At 38.8% G+C, this 23,042-nt stretch overlaps 2 protein-coding genes across 2 annotated transcripts in view; both read right to left on the bottom strand.

Moving 5' to 3' along the window:
* LOC124132683 (hsc70-interacting protein-like) overlaps window positions 1-22,998 on the bottom strand; it is a 67,125-nt gene extending 44,127 nt beyond the window's left edge. Inside the window, exons 1-5 of the mRNA XM_046496739.2 lie at window positions 22,847-22,998; window positions 20,054-20,181; window positions 16,097-16,160; window positions 14,998-15,070; window positions 12,815-12,952 (exon numbers count right to left, since the gene is read on the bottom strand). Coding sequence (XP_046352695.2) covers window positions 12,815-12,952; window positions 14,998-15,070; window positions 16,097-16,160; window positions 20,054-20,169 — 391 coding nt within the window. The 5' untranslated portion in view covers window positions 20,170-20,181; window positions 22,847-22,998. The remainder of the gene's footprint in view (window positions 1-12,814; window positions 12,953-14,997; window positions 15,071-16,096; window positions 16,161-20,053; window positions 20,182-22,846) is intronic.
* Window positions 7,928-11,646, bottom strand: LOC124132684. The gene is made up of 2 exons (XM_046496740.2): window positions 10,156-11,646; window positions 7,928-8,714 (listed from the first exon to the last, which is right to left on the bottom strand). Exon 1 carries the CDS (start codon window positions 11,341-11,343, stop codon window positions 10,390-10,392), a length of 954 nt encoding a protein of 317 aa, XP_046352696.2. The 5' UTR covers window positions 11,344-11,646; the 3' UTR covers window positions 7,928-8,714; window positions 10,156-10,389.
* Window positions 22,999-23,042: the final 44 nt, after the last annotated feature.

Genomic DNA, 23,042 nt, shown 5'->3' on the forward strand with positions numbered 1-23,042 from the left:
CCCTAAGACTGTCACAATGTCAATCCAAAATGTACTTTTAGCCAAGTATGATGAGAGGTTTAAGGAAGCACTTTACCCATTGTATATTGGAAACACATGACAGATCATCATGGACAATCCTGACCTCAAGACTGTCACAATGTCAATCTGCAATGCACTTTTAGCAAAGTATAATGAGAGGTTCAAGGAAGCACTTGATCCATTGTATATTGGCAACACATGACAGATCATCATGGACAACCCTGAGCTCTAGACTGTCTGCCCAGGATATCAGGTGAAGTCCTGCAACAATGTGTCTTTAGCAAAAACTGACGTGGAGTTTCAGGAGGCTCTTCACACAATGTTTAGCGTTACGTAGCCAGACGGCAACATTACAAATCGACATGGAAGGTCCTGACCTCAAAGCTGTCTTCCCAGGACTGTGGTGAAATCTTGCAGCAATGTATTCCTAGTCAAGTATGATGAGGTGTTTGTTGAAGCCCTTTTCCCGGTGTTTTGTGTCAGGCGTCCAGATGGCAACACATGACAGAACAGGATGAAAGTTCTGACTTTAGGACTATGAATATGTAGAAGATTTCCAGCAATCACTACAGACTTTTTTTTGCGTACTTATTGTATAATATAACTGATTTATTATTTAATATTCAGAAGACATAATTCTCATGTTAATATTATTCTTGTCATTTTCCAAGCAACTGCAGGAGATAGAAAAAGAGAAAGAACTGATCAGATTAACGATCAGCCTAAAGACTGTGACAATGTCAATCTGCAATGCACTTTTAGCCAAGTATGATGAGAGGTTCAAGGAAGCACTTTACCCGTTGTATATAGGCAACACATGACAGATCATCATGAACAGCCCTGACCTCAAGACTGTCACAATGTCAATCCAAAATGTACTTTTAGCCAAGTATAATGAGAGGTTCAAGGAAGCACTTTACACATTGTATACTGGCAACACATGACAGATCATCATAAACAATCCTGACCCTAAGACTGTCACAATGGCTATCCCAAATGTACTTTTAGCCAAGTATGATGAGAGGTTTAAGGAAGCACTTTACCCATTGTATACTGGCAACACATGACAGATCATCATGGACAATCCTGACCCTAAAACTGTCACAATGTCAATCCGCAATGTACTTTTAGCCAAGTATGATGAGAGGTTCAAGGAAGCACTTTACCCATTGTATACTGGCTACACATGACAGATCATCATGGACAATCCTGACCCTAAGACTGTCACAATGTCAATCCAAAATGTACTTTTAGCCAAGTATAATGAGAGGTTCAAGGAAGCACTTTACCCGTTGTATATTGGCAACACATGACAGATCATCATGGACAATCCTGACCCTAAGACTGTCACAATGTCAATCCAAAATGTACTTTTAGCCAAGTATAATGAGAGGTTCAAGGAAGCACTTTACCCATTGTATATTGGCAACACATGACAGATCATCATGGACAATCCTGACCTCAAGACTGTCACAATGTCAATCCAAAATGTACTTTTAGCCAAGTATAATGAGAGGTTCAAGGAAGCACTTTACCCGTTGTATATTGGCAACACATGACAGATCATCATGGACAATCCTGACCCTAAGACTGTCACAATGTCAATCCAAAATGTACTTTTAGCCAAGTATGATGAGAGGTTCAAGGAAGCACTTGATCCATTGTATATTGGCAACACATGACAGATCATCATGGACAACCCTGAGCTCTAGACTGTCTGCCCAGGATATCTGGTGAAGTCCTGCAACAATGTGTCTTTAGCAAAAACTGACGTGGAGTTTCAGGAGGCTCTTTACACAATGTTTAGCGTTACGTAGCCAGACGGCAACATTACAAATCAACATGGAAGGTCCTGACCTCAAAGCTGTCTTCCCAGGAATGTGGTGAAATCTTGCAGCAATGTATTCCTAGTCTAGTATGATGAGGTGTTTGTTGAAGCCCTTTCCCGGTGTTTTGTGTCAGGCGTCCAGATGGCAACACATGACAGATCAAAATGGAAGGTCCTGACCTCAAAGCTGTCTTCCCAGGACAGGGGTGAAGTCCTTCAGCAATGTATTCCTAGTCTAGTATGATGAGGTGTTTGTTGAAGCCCTTTCCCGGTGTTTTGTGTCAGACGTCCAGATGGCAACACATGACAGAACAGGATGAAAGTTCTGACTTTAAGATTGTGAACATCTAGCTGATCATCTAGAAGATTTCACAATGATCACTACAGACTTTTTTTTGTGTACTTATTGTATAATATAACTGATTTATTATTTAATATTCAGAAGACATAATTCTCATGTTAATATTATTTTTGTCATTGTCCAAGCAACTGCAGGAGATAGAAAAAGAGAAAGAACTGATCAGATTAACGATCAGCCTAAAGACTGTGACAATGTCAATCTGCAATGCACTTTTAGCCAAGTATGATGAGAGGTTCACGGAAGTACTTTACCCGTTGTATACTGGCAACAAATGACAGATAAACATCGAAGGTCCTGAATGTCAATCTGCAATGTACTTTTAGCCAAGTATGATGAGAGGTTCAAGGAAGCACTTTACCCATTGTATATTGGCAACACATGACAGATCATCATGGACAACCCTGAGCTCAAGACTCTGTGCCCAGGATATCAGGTGAAGTCCTGCAACAATGTGTCTTTAGCAAAAACTGACGTGGAGTTTCAGGAGGCTCTTCACACAATGTTTAGCGTTACTTAGCCAGACGGCAACATTACAAATCAACATGGAAGGTTCTGACCTCAAAGCTGTCTTCCCAGGAATGTGGTGAAATCTTGCAGCAATGTATTCCTAGTCTAGTATGATGAGGTGTTTGGAGAAGCCCTTTTCCCAATGTTTTGTGTCAGGCAGTCAGATGGCAACACATGACAGATCAGAATGAAAGATTTGACTTTAAGACTGTGAACATCTAGCTGATCATGTAGAAGATTTCACCAAGATCAATATGGAACGATTTTGCTAAAATGTTGTGTCATATAACTGATTTATTTTTTAATGTTTGGAACTGAAAACTTACGTTAATATAAATTTTGTCAATTTCACTGGCCAAGCAATTGCAGGAGATAGTAAAAAGAGAAAGAACTGATCAGAATTACGATCAGTATGGACCGCCCTGACCCTAAGACTGTCACAATGTCAATCCAAAAATGTACTTTTAGCCAAGTATGATGAGAGGTTCATGGAAGCACTTTACCCGTTGTATATAGGCAACACATGACAGATCATGGACAACCCTGACCTCAAGACTGTCACAATGTCAATCCAAAATGTACTTTTAGCCAAGTATGATGAGAGGTTCATGGAAGCACTTTACCCATTGTATATTGGCAACACATGACAGATCATCATGGACAATCCTGACCCTTAGACTGTCACAATGTCAATCTGCAATGCACTTTTAGCAAAGTATAATGAGAGGTTCAAGGAAGCACTTTACCCATTGTATATTGGCAACACATGCCAGATCATCATGGACAACCCTGAGCTCTAGACTGTCTGCCCAGGATATCTGGTGAAGTCCTGCAACAATGTGTCTTTAGCAAAAACTGACGTGGAGTTTCAGGAGGCTCTTCACACAATGTTTAGCGTTACGTAGCCAGACGGCAACATTACAAATCGACATGGAAGGTCCTGACCTCAAAGCTGTCTTCCCAGGAATGTGGTGAAATCTTGCAGCAATGTATTCCTAGTCAAGTATGATAAGGTGTTTGTTGAAGCCCTTTTCCCAGGGTTTTGTGTCAGGCGTTCAGATGGCAACACATGACAGAACAGGATGAAAGTTCTGACTTTAGGACTATGAACATGTAGAAGATTTCCAGCAATCACTACAGACTTTTTTTTGCGTACTTATTGTATAATATAACTGATTTATTATTTAATATTCAGAAGACATAATTCTCATGTTAATATTATTCTTGTCATTTTCCAAGCAACTGCAGGAGATAGAAAAAGAGAAAGAACTGATCAGATTAACGATCAGCCTAAAGACTGTCACAATGTCAATCTGCAATGCACTTTTAGCCAAGTATGATGAGAGGTTCAAGGAAGCACTTTACCCTTTGTTTTTAGGCAACACATGACAGATCATCATGAACAGCCCTGACCTCAAGACTGTCACAATGTCAATCCAAAATGTACTTTTAGCCAAGTATAATGAGAGGTTCAAGGAAGCACTTTACCCATTGTATATAGGCAACACATGACAGATCATCATGGACATCCCTGAGCTCAAGACTCTCTGCCCAGGATATCTGGTGAAGTCCTGCAACAATTAATTACTCAGGAATTGGAGTCGAGTTTATAGTGACACACAACATTTGCTTATGACATGTATTAGTACGTACCTTAGGATTGCATGCGTCTTTTATACACTACATCTAGTCTTTATTTATTGTTAAGTATGTTTCTTACAGTTACAGATTCACGTAATTGGACTATGGTAGTTATATTTAGAATGCAAGGGCAGTAACTCGCACCGCACATCTCACCTGCGCATTGCGATGCACATGTTCCTCAGTTGTTTTGTTCACAATCGCCATTGTTCTGTTTACATCGTACACTACGTAAACACAGTCACTACGTCAGTTTTGTTGCTGTTAGTCGGCTGGAACAATATTTTCATGTCATAGAAAGAGACATCGCGGTAGAACTAGTTCATCGTTGCACACGACGGATGACATAGAAATCCAACATGGCGGCCCTGCCTCTTCTGACCACGAGAATCAAGCATCAATCGACAGCGCGCAATCTTTGGACGCAGAGACTTTCCGTGCGAGGTATTGCCATGAAAATACGGGGAACTGGTATGTGTCCCAGCTGAGAGCACGAATTGCCAGGGACATCGGTATACAACATCTTCCCCCGAGTCTCACCAAAGCACAACTTCTGGCGATCTATTTACGCAACCGCCCATCAGAGTCGTCACGTGGACAGTCAGGAGAGCCAGAATTGTCGGATGTCACTGAGGTTCACAGGACACACTTGCCCAGTAGGACTGCCTCCTCCAGTGCCACCATTACCTCAGCTGACCATAATGTGCCCAACTCGCCTGTGTCTGACCTTCAAGGTTTAACCATGACAGTTAATCAAATGGTTGCATCAGTAGCTGCACTAGCAGAGAAGGTTAATTCCACAGCCAATAACAGTGCCAATCACACTGTGTCTTCAGATAACATGGACGGTCAGTTTTCTCTGCAGACTGCCTTACATGACAGAGTTCAACATGGTCAAGGGCCACCAGGCTTCTTCACCACACATTATTTTTGTCACTTACCAAGCAGCCGCAGGAGACATGAAAAAAAGAAAGAACTGATCAGATTAATGATCAGTATGGACAGCCCTGACCTCAAGACTGCCTTCCCAGGAATGTGGCTTTAGCCAAGGGCGATGAGGTGTTCCGTGAAGCACTTTTCCCGATGTTGAGTGTAAGGCGGAAGTTGTAAGTGTATAGAAAGGAAGTACAACATACTAGTCACATGTACAGGAGTTGTTACTGAACTGGAAGATGTGTATGCAGTGGGGCACTCATGACACAATACATACCTCCGGTGCCAGCAGTAAGAGAAGAACTAGCAGACGGATGAAAAAAACGACACAGTATGAAAAGAGTGCAAGCTCAGAACACCCGACATTGAAACAAGGGGATTTTGTGTACACACAGAGGGGGTGATGCATGGAGTGAGTGAGTGAGTGAGTGAGTGAGTGAGTGAGTGAGTGAGTGAGTGAGTGAGTGAGAGTGAGTGAGTGAGTGAGTGAGTGTGGTTTTACGCCGCTTTTAGCAATATTCCAGCAATATCACGGCGGGGGACACCAGAAATGGGCTTCACACATTGTACCCATGTCGGGAATCGAACCCGGGTCTTCGGCGTGACGAGCGAACGCTTTAACCACTAGGCTACCCGACCGCCCCCAGAGTGAGTGAGAAAGTGAATGGGAAATTGCACCCAGGTCATTGGCGTAATGAGAGAACGCTTTAACTATTTATGTGCCCTACCGCCCCCACGAAAGGGTATGGATGTCAACTTCTTTATTATGAGGAACACAACATTGTGTTCCTCATAATAAAGAAGTTGACATCCATACATTTTCTTCCTTATGTGTATCACTTCTAAATGCCTAAGTATGTTGTAGGCAGTAAAATTATCTGAGAGAGGATTTTGATATTTTGGACCCCTCCCTTGTTAAAATGCTGTTTCCGCCGTATGCAGCAGTTAACAGAGGTATGCTCCCATAGCATTTCAGGGGCGGTCGGGTAGCCTAATGGTTAAAGTGTTCGCTCGTCATGCCGAAGACCCGGGTTCAATTCCCGACATGGGTATAATGTGTGAAGCCCATTTCTGGTGTCCCCCGCCGTGATATTGATGGAATATTGCTAAAAGCGGCGTAAAACCATACCTCACTCACTCATAGCATTTGAACCTAGAGACACCAAAATCTTTATCTTTGAAAATTATGACCATGACATGGACCCCCAACTTTCATGTACAATTTCAGACACAGCATAGGAATCCTAGGTCATGTCAAGACACAATAATATTTGTCGCACAGCTACATAGTAATCAGTTTTAAATGCATTTGCAAAATAAATTATATTTTGACACCGTCTCATTTTATACATTTTACACAAAGTGTCACATGATTCCTTACTGATATTGCAATATCTTATCATCATTTTCATCCTGGTTTCTTGTGTGAAAAGGACCATCTGCCAAATGGAAGCCACACAAACAGGAACAGACTTAGAGATTAAACAACGACCTGAGAGGAATTACGGAATATATGTCCCAGGTGAATGAATGGTGTTATTCCCAAGCATTTATTCAAGGGGGATTGATAATCTGTAAGTCCAAGTTTGGAGTAGGCTGTTCTATATATTTCTCATTGACAGTTTAAGAGAGAACATAAAGAAAAAGCCTATGAAATGTCAGCCCTACAGAGAACTTCACTGAAGGCAGCCTATTATTCAGATGACGTCATGTAATCAATTTGTGACGTTGTGAGTAATGGATGACATATTGTATTTTTCTCAACAGTGAAGCACTGTGACGCCACGTAGCTTCAAATGACCATTCAGCATTAGCAACTGCTAAAATGTACACATGCAAATATCCGAAAGTTATCACACAATCATTCTACCCTTGAGTATAGTGCATAATCTCAGTTTTATTATGTATTTTGTATAAATACTGTATTTATTTGAAAACATGAAATCTATATCTCACTCAAGTGAATAACACTTAGTGACGCAACTATTTTCTGTCTTCCTCAATGACACTTTGTTTTCAGAGGAAGATCAAAGACTTGTAAGAAAATACATAATAACGTATTCGACGTAATAAGCGCCCATGGCGATATTTGCTAATATATTTGCTAGTGAACAATCCCAATTAGCACCCCTTCCGATTGATCAATGTACACAAGACTTATTGATTCGTGTATAATACTCACTTGTGTGTTATATGCACCCTTAATTGTGGGCAATTAAATTCTGGAAAATATATCTCTCGTGTATGATACGTACATACTTTTCTTTTGAATCATTTCAGGCTGTTAGCATAAACTACTGTACGAAATTTACAATTTTTCAACTCTGTTTTTTGTTCTCACCAAAATTATATTCTAATAAGAGCCCACTAATTCCAATTTTGAGAGCGCCCCGGGCCCTTAATACGTCGAATACGGTAAATGGAATATTTGTCTTTTCTTGTCACATCTCTCATCTTGAGATCTGACAAATGTTTGTATTCACTTGTATCTGCACCACTCATAAAAATATCAACTTTGTCAGGGATCTTGATGAGAAACATTATTAGACAGAATATATAAATATCCTCAGTGTATGAAGACCCCCTATGTCATGCTAACCCCAGAGTAGTGTTCAATACGACACAAATTTCGACACAAATTTCAGAATAATTGGCAACTCTTCCAACCCACTCACCATATGCCTCACACCAAAGAGTTAAACTTCATAACCAATCTGTCAATAATCTCACTCAGCACCTATACTATGTCCACTGGAAATGTCAAATTTAAAACTGTGGACACCTTGAAACATTGGTTTGAAAATTATCATCTAGCCTTGTTTTTTTCTTATACTTGCAAATTTTGGACTTCTGATATTATCAAATACATACATGACATAAGTATAGCTAAAATAAGTGAAAAAAGTTTATCTTTCAAATGCTATGACAAGTTTCCAAACTAATTGTTGGCAAGAAGAAGGATTGATTACTATTCTCATTTTTTGGCCAGCAATTCAGTGTTTTTAAACTCGATTTGGCGGTGTGAACATAGTGAATGGTTATCAAAGATATGTTTGTCGCTTACAACCACTCAAACTGCAGAGATATTACATGATTTTAACTTACATCTGCTTTAAAATGGCGTCAGAATTTGAGAATAATGAAGAGGAACTAAGCAACAACCACACATATTCGTCACGTGAAAACATAAGTTGGAAAACTTGGAGTTTGCCAACCTGTGCTTGCCACCTGATGTTGGCCCCGAGAAGCCGCCTTTATGCAGCCTTTATCAAAATTCCAGCAATTTCAACATGAAGTAACTGATACAAGCACCGGTAATACATGCGATACATCAACCAATTTTCTCAGTCAATATCACGGTCTTGACTTATGGTTCTCTCGTCTTCATCATCCCAGTTCTTCAACAGCCATGATCAGAGAATCCTGAAACAAAAGGAGTTTAGCTGTGCATGTGTTACTGACCAAATGAATCTACAGGACATATCTAACCCTAATGTCATTGTCAACAATGTGAAACAAACAGTTCTTATTGTCAGCTTTAACCTAAGAGTGAGTGAGTGAGTATGGTTTTACGCCGCTTTTAGCAATATTCCAGCAATATCACGGCGGGGGACACCTTAAATGGGCTTCACAAATTGTACCCATGTTGGGAATCGAACTCGGGGCTCCGGCGTGACGAGCGAACGCTTAAACCACAAGGCTACCCGACCGCCCCCTTTCACCTAAGAAGCTTTTCCAAGTTATTAACAGGCTTGCCTTACGGACATACATAACATCTATTACTTGTTGCAGAGCTACAGATAGGCTGCGTATCTGCGTAAATTACGCATCAGAAATGCAGAAATATGCAGTAAAATAAAATCCAAGCGTATCAAATACGCAACGAACATTACAGATACGCTTCAAAAATAACACTTGTGCGTATCATCAAAATATGGTGAAGTAACCCTGCGTATTCGATTAGAGAGTCAGCAACTTATTTTGAAATTATAAACGGGCATTCCGTCAACCTTGCCAAACTCCACGATGACAGTTACATCATGATCATTTGCCATCACACTTTCTTGTGGAAGTATCGTGGTATTATTGAGTCCTATAAAGCTATCTAACCCACACGACACCAGTTTGCAGGGACTAGATGAATAGTGTTGTTAAATATTTAACTTAAATACCCACATGTGTAAAAACTAGTGGGTAATAGAAATTTGAATACCCAGATAGAATTACTGATACCCAATGATTTTAAAATGCATGCGTAAAATACCCAGAACACCAAAAGCTTATCTGGAGCTCTGTTGTTGTTTACAATTCCAAAAGGGTTGCGAGTGAGTTAGATGGTTTAACGCTAGGGGTGAGTATTGGTCTGGAAATCACTATTGCGATAACTATTGATATTGAAAGAAACTATTGCGATAACTATTGCTATTGCAAGCAACTATTGTGATAAATATCGATAGTTTTCAGTGTATCATTTTAAATGGATTTTAGAGTTGAATTCACGGGTCCAATTATCAACATATCTGCAATAAGTGCGTCTTAACAAATAGCAATGACTGATCATGCTGATAGTTCAATCGTGCATGTACACAATAAAGTCAAAGGGACATAACTCTAGCAAACAAATTACACTGGTCACTGGTCCAATTACAGTTTACGATGTCTTGTAAACAATAACAGGTAATTATGTGACAATGCCCCAATGAACATTGTTGAAGCTTTCCTTTTCCTGATGCAATGTTATCAAGAATTAAGAATACTTGAATGTATTATATGCATTAATATGTACCAGAACTAGATTAATCATGTACTACTAACGAAAACATTTGTTATATTTTTTACAAAATAAACAATTTATGAGACCTACCGTTATACTTTCCCAACCGCAAAGTGAGAGACTGACTAGATGTTCTCCAAGTGCAACATGGGTCTCATTGACAGTGGATGCCAGTCTTCACCACTCTCTTGTCATTTCCTTCACCGAAGTTCACATTGGGAATAACTGACACTGAGGCTATCGCCGGGTTATAATGCTGAAAAGAGGATCCTGTAACCTTGGAAACAATACTAACACAAAGCCTGGGTGAGAAGCTGCACATCATCACAATACAGACATTTCCTTTGGCTTAACAAGCGGGGACTCTCCTTTTGTTTCAAATTTTGTCATATTAAACTCAGAGGATTGTTTAAAATCGCGATCAACTCTATTCCTAAATATTTCATCCTGGCTCTCAGTCGATTCCGAGGGAAACAATTCTGGTTCTGTTTTGATGATCATGTATCTTGGTACTTTACGACTGTTTATTTCACGTATAAGGTCCTGTGACAAACCAGACGCTGAATCACGTATATGACCTTGACCTTGCAAAATTGGATTCCTAATAGGATTGTGACCTTCCGTAAGTTGAGACTTATTAAACTTAATGTCAACTGAATCGGTAATATGTGAAATGTTCAAAGTACAGTCACTATCAAAATATTTATCAGACTTCTTCACAGACGGAAATGACTTCACACAATAATCTTGGTAACAATGAAGAGGATCCGACTCAACTGTTGGATAATTTTCAAATCCACATCCTGGAAACACAGAATTACCCCCCTGGGGTGTGGATTTCGCAAACATTCCAGTATCAACCCCATTGCCAGCAACTATGGCCGTACTTGAAACACAATTCTTTCTCCTGCGGTCTTTCACGTACTCGGAACCATCAACATTAAACCTCATCTTCCATCGTCTCAGCCAACCATAGCTCCCTTGAAAGTTATCTATGTTCAAACTCCGAGCAATCTCTCGAGCTTGATTCATTAACATGCAGTTATTTACAAGAGTTCCTGTGTTTTTCATCGCTAAAAACCACTTAAACACCTCGTTATCCAGTTTATGCGACCTCGGTTCCGCGCCACTACCGATCTTTCGTCTCATCATCTTGTTATTGGCTGAATGTTCCAACAATCTGTCATACTCCTTGTCCCAAGTCCGAAGGCTTTTCCGCGAAATTCCAAATTTTCTCTCGGTTTGTGATAAATTTCTTCCATTACTTCTGAACCACATGACAGTTGAGATCTTCTCAGCGATTGTGTAACTCTTGCGTATCGGAGGCAGAGGGATGCGTAGATCAGGGAGGGCCTCCACTCTGCCTGATCAGGAAAAGTCTTGTTACACATACATTAATCGTTGATGGCATAGTCAAATGTGTATTAGGGTCACAGGTGTCAACGTCAAAATGAACAACGCTTGGGAAATATTTCACGAATATCACCTGAATATCGCTTTGCACCTAGAAAACACACTTAAGTTTGCAATGATACAAATTATTGATTAAATACATGTACATGAACATGATTCCAAAATACATGAAAATATGACTTTGTGCAATCTCATTAAAATCAGATCTTAGTTCTCGCTCCCGCTAAACAAAGATCTGAGGACATCCCATTAAGGGTCACGTCAGACCGACCATTCGCAAACTTTGACCGACCAATGGAATGACCAACAAGAAGTCGACAATAGCTAATCTGAAGGCAGCTTAATCATGTTAATCAAGCTTTACGGCACGAGTTTCAAACTGGTGACTACGCTTCGAAACATATTTTGACAAATACTAAATTAAAAAATTAAAAACTGAAAAAAAGAACAGTCTGGAATGGCTAATATTGCGTGAATACAGACATAAAGCCCATAACTGTCGTTCGGAATACCCTGTGTGTTATTATTCGAGGTTGCACGGTCAAAAATCACATTCCAACTGTCACTTTCATGATCTGATAAGCGATGCTCTGATTGGCCAGATGAAAGGTCGTTCTGACATGACCCGCAGTGGGATGTCCTCAGATCTTTGTTTAGCGGTAACGAGATATTTTAATGAGATTGAGCTTTGATAATAATTTCTTCACATACATGTGTGAAAATATGTAAAAAAATATCTGTCTTGAATCAAATTCAATAAATTGCTTAGCATGTAAACTGATATTCATCAAAGTAAACATAGTAAATGAAACTAACACAATCATAACTAAAATTACACTAAAGCTTTTGGGGGTTTATTTTACAATTTTAGTTTTGCAAGCTCTGACGTTCATACAGTTTGGCCCTCACTCTATGAAGGTTCATACTCCAATGAACTCACACAAAGTGAAAGTAATTTCTTAAATAGTTTACTAATGTACACACACACTGGGAACAACAGCTACTACCACGACTAGTACAAGCAACATTCAAATAGAAAACTCATTCATTACAATCGTAATCAATACCAACAAAGAATCAACTCGAGTTAATATGAATTACCATGATCATGATGATTACATCACAACCGATTCAAATCAACTCAAATCAAAGCTCTTTCAAACCACTTCTTTTATCAGCAATAACCGTAATTACCGCTTGGGGAATATAATTCAATTCATATTCCAAACTTTGCATATTCAACATTATTACATTCATGAAAGATGTTATCAGCAAGGGGGAACAAATGCACCCCACCTCGAAATATTCAAAATGGAATAAATTAATGGGGACCTACCATCATTTGCAGCATCCATGGCCTCGTTGCGTCGATCATTTGCTATATCTATCATTTCTTCTGTTACTTCTTCGTTCTCATCAGCATATTCTGGGAGCTCATCATCGTCGTCTTTTATTACACCAGACTCGTCAAGATCTGCAGAATATCACAGAATGTTTAGGGGTGTAATAACTCTGTTAAGAATGGTAAGGGAATACAGACAAAGGGGAATATCACAGAATGTTTAGGGGTGTAATAACTCTGTTAAGAATGGTAAGGGAGATATAGACAATGGGGAATATCACAGAATGTTTAGGGGTGTAATAACTCTGTTAAGAATGGTAAGGGAGATATAGACAAAGGGGAATATCACAGAATGTTTAGTGGTGTAATAACTCTGTTAAGAATGGTAAGGGAATACAGACAAAGGGGAATATCACAGAATGTTTAGGGGTGTAATAATTCTGTTAAGAATGGTAAGGGAGATATAGACAAAGGGGAATAACACAGAATGTTTAGGGGTGTAATAACTCTGTTAAGAATGGTAAGGGAGATATAGACAATGGGGAATATCACAGAATGTTTAGGGGTGTAATAATTCTGTTAAGAATGGTAAGGGAGATATAGACAAAGGGGAATAACACAGAATGATTAGGGGTGTAATAATTCTGTTAAGAATGGTAAGGGAGATATAGATGAAGGGGAATATCACAGAATGATTACATGTGTGATATTTCTGTTAAGAATGGTAAGGGAGATCTAGACAAAGGGGAATATCACAGAAAGATTAGGGGTGTAATAATTCTTTTAAGAATAGTATATTAGTAAGGGAGATATAGACAAAGGGGAATATCACAGAATGATTAGGGGTGTAATAATTCTGTTAAGAATGGTAAGGGAGATATAGACAATGGGGAATATCACAGAATCTTTAGGGGTGTAATAATTCTGTTAAGAATGGTAAGGGAGATATAGACAATGGGGAATATCACAGAATGATTAGATGTGTGATATTTCTGTTAAGAATGGTAAGGGAGATCTAGACAAAGGGGAATATCACAGAAAGATTAGGGGTGTAATAATTCTTTTAAGAATAGTATATTAGTAAGGGAGATATAGACAAAGGGGAATATCACAGAATGATTAGGGGTGTAATAATTCTGTTAAGAATGGTAAGGGAGATATAGACAATGGGGAATATCACAGAATCTTTAGGGGTGTAATAATTCTGTTAAGAATGGTAAGGGAGATATAGACAATGGGGAATATCACAGAATGATTAGATGTGTGATATTTCTGTTAAGAATGGTAAGGGAGATATAGACAAAGGGGAACATCTTAGAATGATTAGGGGTGTAATAATTATGTTATGAATAGTAAGGGAGATATAGATAATGGGTACACCCAGGACCTGTCACGTTCTAAGGAATATCACAGAATGTTAAACATGTTATTGTTAATGGGTGTATCCATCATCCCGAGGCAAGGGAGTTAACTAAGTATAAAAGTCCTGTTTTTCACCCTTGCTGAACTAGGCTGGAATTGTGCAGTTACGTCTTGGCTGGACTAATGAGTCAAATAATAAAACAAACGAAATCGACTTCCAGTTCGTCAACTGCTGTGCAGGTTTCGGGCGATTGCAGGATTTGTTAAGCATGGGTACCATCAACTCGGCGTCCCAATCCTTTCATGTTTCTAATCAAGGTGCTCGCGTGATTTGATGCACTTCGCGAAGTAAGGTCTGGGGTTTTTTCAATATAGATCTTGATTATCAATCTGATCATTTTGACTGGGCGCCACCATTTTGTTTGAAGCAAATGCAAGTGATATGAGAGGTGGAATCTGGTTGGTCAATAGGAAGGACATAGAAGGGACATAACTCGTAATAGCCACTGGAAGATGGAACGTACCGAGAGGAGTCATAACAAAAAGTCACATTTGCATTGATTCAACTATAGCAATGGTACAATCGACAGCCCCAAGCATTGAATGGTTGGTGACAGAATCAAGATCAGCACATCCTGGCACAAAAAGGGGCAAAACTTGACACGTCTCTATAGAGTTTTTTGTCCACAGGACAACCCAATCCTTGTTATACTACTATCTGAACATTCTGAGCTGCAACTCAAAAGAACGCCCATGAATATAAACATGCTTCCTCTACCGTGTTCATCTAATGTAAAACAAGATTCCTTCATTACCAACGTCACTCTCTACATCTTCCTCTTCTGGTTCTCCCTCTTCCTCCATCTTAGGTTCTGGTTCAGGAGTAGGCTGAAACATAATATAACTCTGTATTACCAAGCCACTGCCAGTCTCCGACTTAAGCCACCAGTCTGAAAATAGCAGACTATACAAACAAATTGAGGTACTTCCCTTTACCCAAAGCATTTGAATAAACATCAGTTCATTTCAGCTCAATGATACTTTTGCGAGATAAGCAAGTTACATAAGGTGTGTTCCGATTTATTTCTCAGGCTACATGGAAAATAATTGCCCGCTCATCACATCTACGAATTGTCCCTCATTAAAGCTACGACGAAACAATTGAAAAAATATAAGGCTACAATAGAAGCCAATCTTTTGTGGATTATGAGCCTGAGGTTAATCTAACCCTGCATGTCCATATGCCTGTAAGTTGGTTGCTTTTCATCAGTTGCCATATAACATATAAGCCAAAGGACCATTTTAGCCAATATACCATACAAACCTTTATACCAGAAAAGCCAATAAACCACATAAATCAATATCAGATAACCATATATACCATACATACAACATATACCTCTATAAGCTTATATATCATATTAACCTATATACCATAAAAGCCTAAATACCAAATAAACCTTTATACCTTTATACCATTTATACCATATGTACATATACACCATATAAACCTATATACCATAAAAGCCTATATATATCATATGAACCTATATACGATGTAAGCCTATAATGTCTTTCATCCTGTAAATTATATTCCTCGTCATATAGCTGGAATATTGCTGAGTGCCGTGTTAAACAAATAACAAACCGTAAGTACTATCCCCATTCCATTATGAGTGACATCACCATCTCCATCTTCCAACAGAATTTCTTACAAAGGAGTGCAATTTGATTGGATGACTAATTTCAAATGTCGTTCAAATTCAACATTAAATTATGCTTTGGTATTTTAATGGTCAAGTGTAATTATCATAAAAGATGAGAAATAACTGGGTAATAAACATGCTAAACAATGCTAAAGGATGCTCAAATTCAAACAAAATGTTCATCTTGTGATGATGTTGTGGAACTCACCTCTGCTTTTGGAGGAGCCTCAGCCTTAGGTTTTGCCAAGAGAGGAGGAATAGTGGCTCCCATACTGAAAGTATTGACAAACAAACAATCAGTATATTTTATAACCTCTTCAACTCAGATATTGCAATATTTAAGTAATAGTGCTCCCTGATAAAATTGTGGACCATGTTGACTTTTGTCAAAAATCAACATTCATTCACTTGCCTTGCATTATTTTTAAATATTGTTGTAGATTATGTAGAAAAATGAATTTATGGCTTATTGATTCTAATATAGTTTGAATTTGTTTTTGCTTGAATTATTATGTGTATATTATTTGAATGTTGACAATTTTCACAATGAAGGGCATTTAAAACACAACAGCTTCATAACTGTCACTTATATCTCAATGTGATTATTATCACATTACCATGAATACAGGGGGAGGTGGGGTAGCCTAGTGGTTAAAGCGTTTGCTCCTCACGCCGAAGACCCGGGTTCTATTCCCCACATGTGTACAATGTGTGAAGCCCATTTCTGGTGTCCCCTGCTGTGATATTGCTGGAATATTGCTAACAGCGGCGTTAAACTATACTCACTCACTCACTCACCATGATTACAGATCACAAAAGAACAACCTTACACGAACTCTGATCAACCAATGAAATTACCAACAGGAAGTCGACATTAACCAATCAGAAAGCAGCTTTCTCAAGTTCTACGACACTAGTTTCAAAATGTTGACTTCCTTTCCACACCACACATTTCAAAAATAGTTTGCCAAAGTTCAATTGAAAATTTGAAAAAACTGAACAAATCTGGAATGTCTAATTTAAGGCCTAGATTGCATGGCCGTACACATGGGCTAAGGAAAGTCTCTTCGGTTTCAAATGTTTCTTGCATTACACCCCGTTACTGTTGTTCGGAATGCCTTGTGTTAACCTTTACCATGTTTAAATTCAGATTCATTTTCGCGATCCTGTAAGCAAATCTCTGATTGGTCAGATGAAAGGTCAATCTGATGTGAGCTGTAATAAGATGCCCTCACATCTTTATGTAATGTCAGTTTATATGTTGCTGCTTGTGTCTATCAAAATTGTATATTTTCAGGACCTTTTCTGCACACGAATTCCAACTTTATTAACGGAGCTGAAGATAAGTGAGTCTTTGCGTAAAATACTCAATAAATAAACTGAAATATGCAGACAAATCAAATCCCTAGCGTATCAAATATGCAACAAAAACTATAAAAATGCTATTGAAATAGAACTTAAATGTATATTCTACCATGAATTTGGAATTTACTCGATTCTGATTGGTCAATCAGAGGCTATTCAATCACAATAAACCCCCTCTGATTGAAACAGCTGGTTTGACGGCCGCATCACCGCGCAAGCTAATATTCATAGAATAGTACTATTTTCAGTCATTGTCGGTAGGCATATTTAAATAATTATATCTACAATAACAGGTTACAAAATGCACAGATGCGGTTACTACAATATTCAAAGGATGTGTGGCAATACACTTCGTGCAGAAAAACACGACAGAAATCAACAAAGGGAATGTATTTACGTTTTGGAGACAACAGAGAGCTTGGAATTTTGGCACTTTTCTATATACGACTGTGACGTCATATCTTTTGTGTCACAATGAGCGATATGACGTCATAATGGTGACGTGCGATGTAGAGCGAAAGCCTTGCAAAGCTTGCTTTGTTTTCTTTAGGGATGCCCACCTCATGTTAGCTTACAAAGTTGCTATGCTTTCAATGCCTGTGTTATGTTCAAGTGAAGTATTACGGTGTAAACAAACTGCTTGAGTATATACGGCACGATATTTTGTTCCGCGATTCCGTAATTCAGATCGATAACCCACTCAAAACACTGAACTCAACCCATGCCGCTTCACTCAGTATATTTGCTAACACCAAAGAGTTTGCATTTTATTTAGTCATGGTTGAATGGAGATAAACAAACTGTGTTTTCAATGTAGAGCTAGGTTACCTGTAGATTTAACAGCGCTAAATTTAACATTTGAAACCTCACGCTGCATGTTTGGTTCCAAATTCAATTTAGCGGGGTTAAATCTACAGGTAACCTAGATCTACATTGAAAACGCAGTATGTTTATCTCCTAATTACAACTGTTAGATAAATCCAGTGCATATCAGCAGATTGCGAAATTCATTTACCGACAGTTACATTCAGTAAAACATGTCTATACTACTTTAAATGATTTACAAAGTCCGCTTTGAATGGTATTCCAGTTATATCAGTGAGTGAGTGAGTGAGTTGGGTTTAACGCTGCTTTTAGCAGTATTCAGTTATATTGTGGCGTGTCAGCTTAATGTGGGAGGAAAGCCCGAAGTGATGCAGGTCTCAGACGTTTATCACTTTGGTAAAACCCATGAGCACGGGTATGGTGCTGACAAACCTAGAAACATAATCGGGGCGAACCGGGATTCGAAACCACAATCATAGGTTTCTGGCGTGCCCAAGGGATGCAACTCTGCACAGAGAATCGCAGCGCCTTAGACGACAGGGCCACCCGTGCCCCCTCCAGTTATATCACGGCATGTCAGTTTGATGTGGGATGAAAGCCTGAGGTGTTGGACATTACCACTTTGGTGAATCCCACAAGCAGGGGTATGGTGCTGACAAACCTAGAAACATAATCGGAGCGAACCAGTATTCGAACCCACAATCAGAGGTTTCTGGTGGGCCCTTGGGACACAACTCCTTACAGCGAATTGGGGCGCCTTAGGTGACTGGGCCAACTGGGCCTAAGGGAAGATATGGTCAGGGGACTGTGAGACTGACTAGTTGTCAGGTAGGTCTCCAATGGTCACTGTGGTCAACCTGGGACTCGAACATTATTCTTCCGAAATTCCCATACAAGGAGACCCAGGTAAACCACTTGACACTTCTTGTACATGTGTAATGAATTTTAAAAATTAATCTTCATGCACTTTAGGACATTTTGCATGACAATCAGTAAAAAATCTCATTAAATATAGATCTTATTCCACCAAACAAAGATCTGCGGACATCCCATTATGGGTCATGTCAGAATGACCTTTCGCCTGACCAATCAAAACTTTGCAAACCAGATTGGGAAATTGACAGTAGGAATGTGTTTTATAATCATTCAACATCAAAAAGGTTTCACAGGGTTTCTGAAATGAAACTATTGGCTGTACGAGTGATTCCATCAATTTCCTCGTCTATCTCTCGCTTCAATGAGATGAACATTTAAAAAAGGAGATTTTTTAGTCTTAGGGAAGTACTGTCATACAATCTCGTTCAAGCTTTAAGACATTCCAGAATTTTCTTTTGTTGAGTTTTCAAACTTTGAATCGAGAACTTTGTCAAAATAGTTTTCAAAGTATAGTCCGGAACCGAAGTTGCCAATTTGAAGCTAGTGCTGTACAGCTGGAGAAAGCTGCTTTCTGATTGGCTAATGGTCGTCAAAGTTCGCGAAAGGTCTTTCTGACGTTACCTGTAATGGGATGTCCTCAGATTTATGTGTAGTGAGAACTAAGATCTGATTTTAATGAGACTGATAGTCAATGTCATAGAAATAGACTGATTTGAAATTACCGTATTCGACATAATAAGCGCCCCGCTCTAATAACCACCCATGGCGATAATTGCTAACATATTAGCTAGTGAACAATCCCAATTAGCACCCCTTCCGATTGATCAATGTACACAAGACTTATTTATTCAAGTATAATACGCAATCGTGTGTTATATGCACCCTTAATTATGGGCAATTAAATTCTGGAAAAATATATCTGTCGTACATAAACATTTCAGGCTGTCAGCATAGACCACAAAATTTATCTTTCAACTCTGTTTTTTCCACCAAAATAATATTCTAATAAGAGCCCCCTTTTTATAATTTTGAGAGCGCCCGGGGCACTTATTACGTCGAATACAGTAAGCATGCTATCCCAATCCAGGTGCTTATGTACCCTTTTAGCCACTCTCTGTAAAAAGCCAGTTCTGGTACATGGAGGATGTCAGAGTTGACTTTGCACAACTGTGTGAACTCCTGCAGGAGTTTTATCTGGTCGGCTGGCATCGACATCTTGGTAACTGGCTGAAAAATAGCACAAGTTACAGTAAACACATGGTAAAGCATTCTTTGTTTCAAAAACAATAATATTTTATTTCCGTATTTGGACTTACAGGTTGGTAGGTAAGTTAAAACATTAGTGCCACAGCACTGTAGCTCACCTGGATATATATAGTTCATATGACACAATAAAATGTCAAAAAAAATAACCACTAATAAAAAGTTGCTGTCAGTATTTATATTAAAATATTTTATGCATAGAAACTTTATGGCATGTGCATAGGGGCTTGAAAACACACTAAAATCCTTATGCGGGGATATGTCAAGAATTATGAACTATTATATTATTTGGGATAATATTTGGTCAAAATTTTGATTTTCTTAAAGTTCTGATTTTCTGAAATTCATAGGTATTTCAACACTCAATGCAATTATGTCAAAGTACTCAAGGTAAGTATTAAAGCCGCTTTCTGTTTAACATGTTTATTAGTCATCTTATCAGTGATTTTACAAGTCACCTGTGTACAGACGCAACATTAGTTAAACATGAATCAGATATTCTTCACTTACATTTGCTGCAAGTTTAGATAAATCCCTGTAATGACATGAAGTTAAACATAATATAAGGTTTTCATAAGGAGCAGAGCTCTAGACAAGCTGCGTATTTACGTAAAATATGCACTGAAAAAAAAATGCAGACAAATCAAATCCTTGCATATCAAATACAAAAAAACTATAAATACACTATTGAAATAAAACAATTGCATATATTACTGTTAGATTGTGTATCAGCTGATTACAAAATTCACATTCAGACAATTACATTCGGAAAAAACTTGTTAGACAAACAAACTTGAATACTGATAACTGAAAGCAAGTCATGCCTAGTCAGTGTATAGGGCTGAAATAAGGTGAGGTGAAATTGGGTTTAACGTAGCGTCCAAGATTATTGCACTTATATAGCGACGTGCATGCACGTGTGTGTGTGTGGCTGCTTGTACTAGTCCGGACTGATGCTGATTTATAGTGCTAGCCCACTGAGATACCATGCCACAGTTTAACATGAATACCCCACTCAGACACAGTATACTGACTCCGAGCCGACCAGTCCTTGTTTTAGCCCCTTAATGCCGAGCGCCAGACAGGGTAACAACAAGTACAATCTTTTAACGTCTTTTGGTATGACACGGCCGGGGATCGAACCCCGGACCTTCCGCTCTCCATGCGGAGGCTGAAATAAAGCTGATGTGGCGTTATATTCTAACTCACTCACTCACTATCTTCAACAGTGGTGATTAAAGAAATTGCATTTTTCTTACAATGCCATAGTGAAAATTGGATTCCATCCTGTTGAACAAACTAAGGCATCATTGGTGGGGAAGAAGCATGTAAAACTACAGCTTCACCCTGTTCAATACCCAGTGGTCTCTGAGAAGTAGATGTTTACATAATTGAGTCTGGACCAGTCAATCCAATGATTGACATCATGAGCATTGACCCACGCAATTGGGAGTGAGTGAGTGAGTTTGGTTTTACGCCGCTTTTAGCAATATCCCAGCAATATCACGGCGGGGGACACAAGAAATGGGCTTCACACACACGCAATTGGGATTGCAGCAAGCCTAACCACCCGATCCCATTAGTCACCTCTTATGACAAGCATAGTGGCCTTTTACGGCAAGCATGGGTTGACCTATTCTACCCCGGATCTTCATGGGTCTTAATAAATGTTGAGTTTGCAGTGCTATGTGCATGCTTCCTTATAACTAAGGAAGAGGGAGGGGGCATCACTTCATATATTTTTAGGGTGAAAACTTTGTTTGCAAGATCTCATATGTAGACTTTTTAAGACAATATTTATTTCAAATTATATTAATTTTGAATCAAGTCTTGAACATAATAGTTCTCCAAAAGCATGATAAAAATATGAAATAAAAACCACTTTATCAACCTTACTGTTGTTATACATGTTACAAAAGATAATTTTTTTACCATATTAACAAGATGGCAATATCGATTTATTACCCAATTTTGATGCCTTGGATTGAACCATACGCCATTATCACCAACACCTACACACCATTTCAACTCATGCAAAAGTGCTCACAGATAACAAATTTTATTCACTTCTCAAAACGCAATATCTGAATCAAATGTCCCTTCAGACATTTGAGCTAAAGTCTCATAAATTTAAAATGTTTAAAACAGTTTATCAAACTTCAAATTATTTCTGTGGATGCATTTAAGTTGCAACAGTGGCTGTTGCCCTTTTTTAATAATTCGGCTTCCATGTATTTTGCTCTTCTGCCTGATAAGATGAAAACTAGCATTGGAGGCATTTACATTCAAATAGGCATACTAAACAAAGCAAATCAGCCACCAGCAAAGAAAACAGCTTGACTGATATTACTACTTGATTTAACAACCAGAGCTAAGGATGATAAAACACCTGGCAAAGTACAGAGCCGGGTCAAACAAGGCATGCAGTACGCCCTGCACTACTTGAATATCAAGTTGACCATGTTACTCTAAGTCGAGTCTCAAAACGGACACGTTTGAAAAAATCCCTACTTTCGAATTATGAACATGTCATCATCATATTCATGTTTCGCTGCACACAATTAGGCATGCCAATGCAGAACTATCTACCATTCCCTGGTAGAGATATGATAAAGGTGGGTGTATTTACCTTGGAAGTCAACGCATGGACCACGCCGAAATTTCTAGGCTTGGTTACAGTCCTTGACCGAATTAAGTCGCTAGAAGTCGCTTACATCAACCACAATAGATTAGTAAATGATTAACAAAATATATATTTCTCGGAGAAGATGGTTGACATAATAATATCTAATGGATATATGTATGTATAGAAAAATCTCATGCGA

Source organism: Haliotis rufescens, unplaced genomic scaffold (assembly GCF_023055435.1).
Source record: "Haliotis rufescens isolate VD_foot unplaced genomic scaffold, xgHalRufe1.0.p SCAF_7, whole genome shotgun sequence".
NCBI lineage: Eukaryota > Metazoa > Mollusca > Gastropoda > Lepetellida > Haliotidae > Haliotis > Haliotis rufescens.

Coding starts and splice junctions, on each gene's coding strand:
- LOC124132684 (XM_046496740.2), bottom strand. CDS start 11,343: ATGTGGTTCAGAAGTAATGGAAGAAATTTATCACAAACCGAGAGAAAA.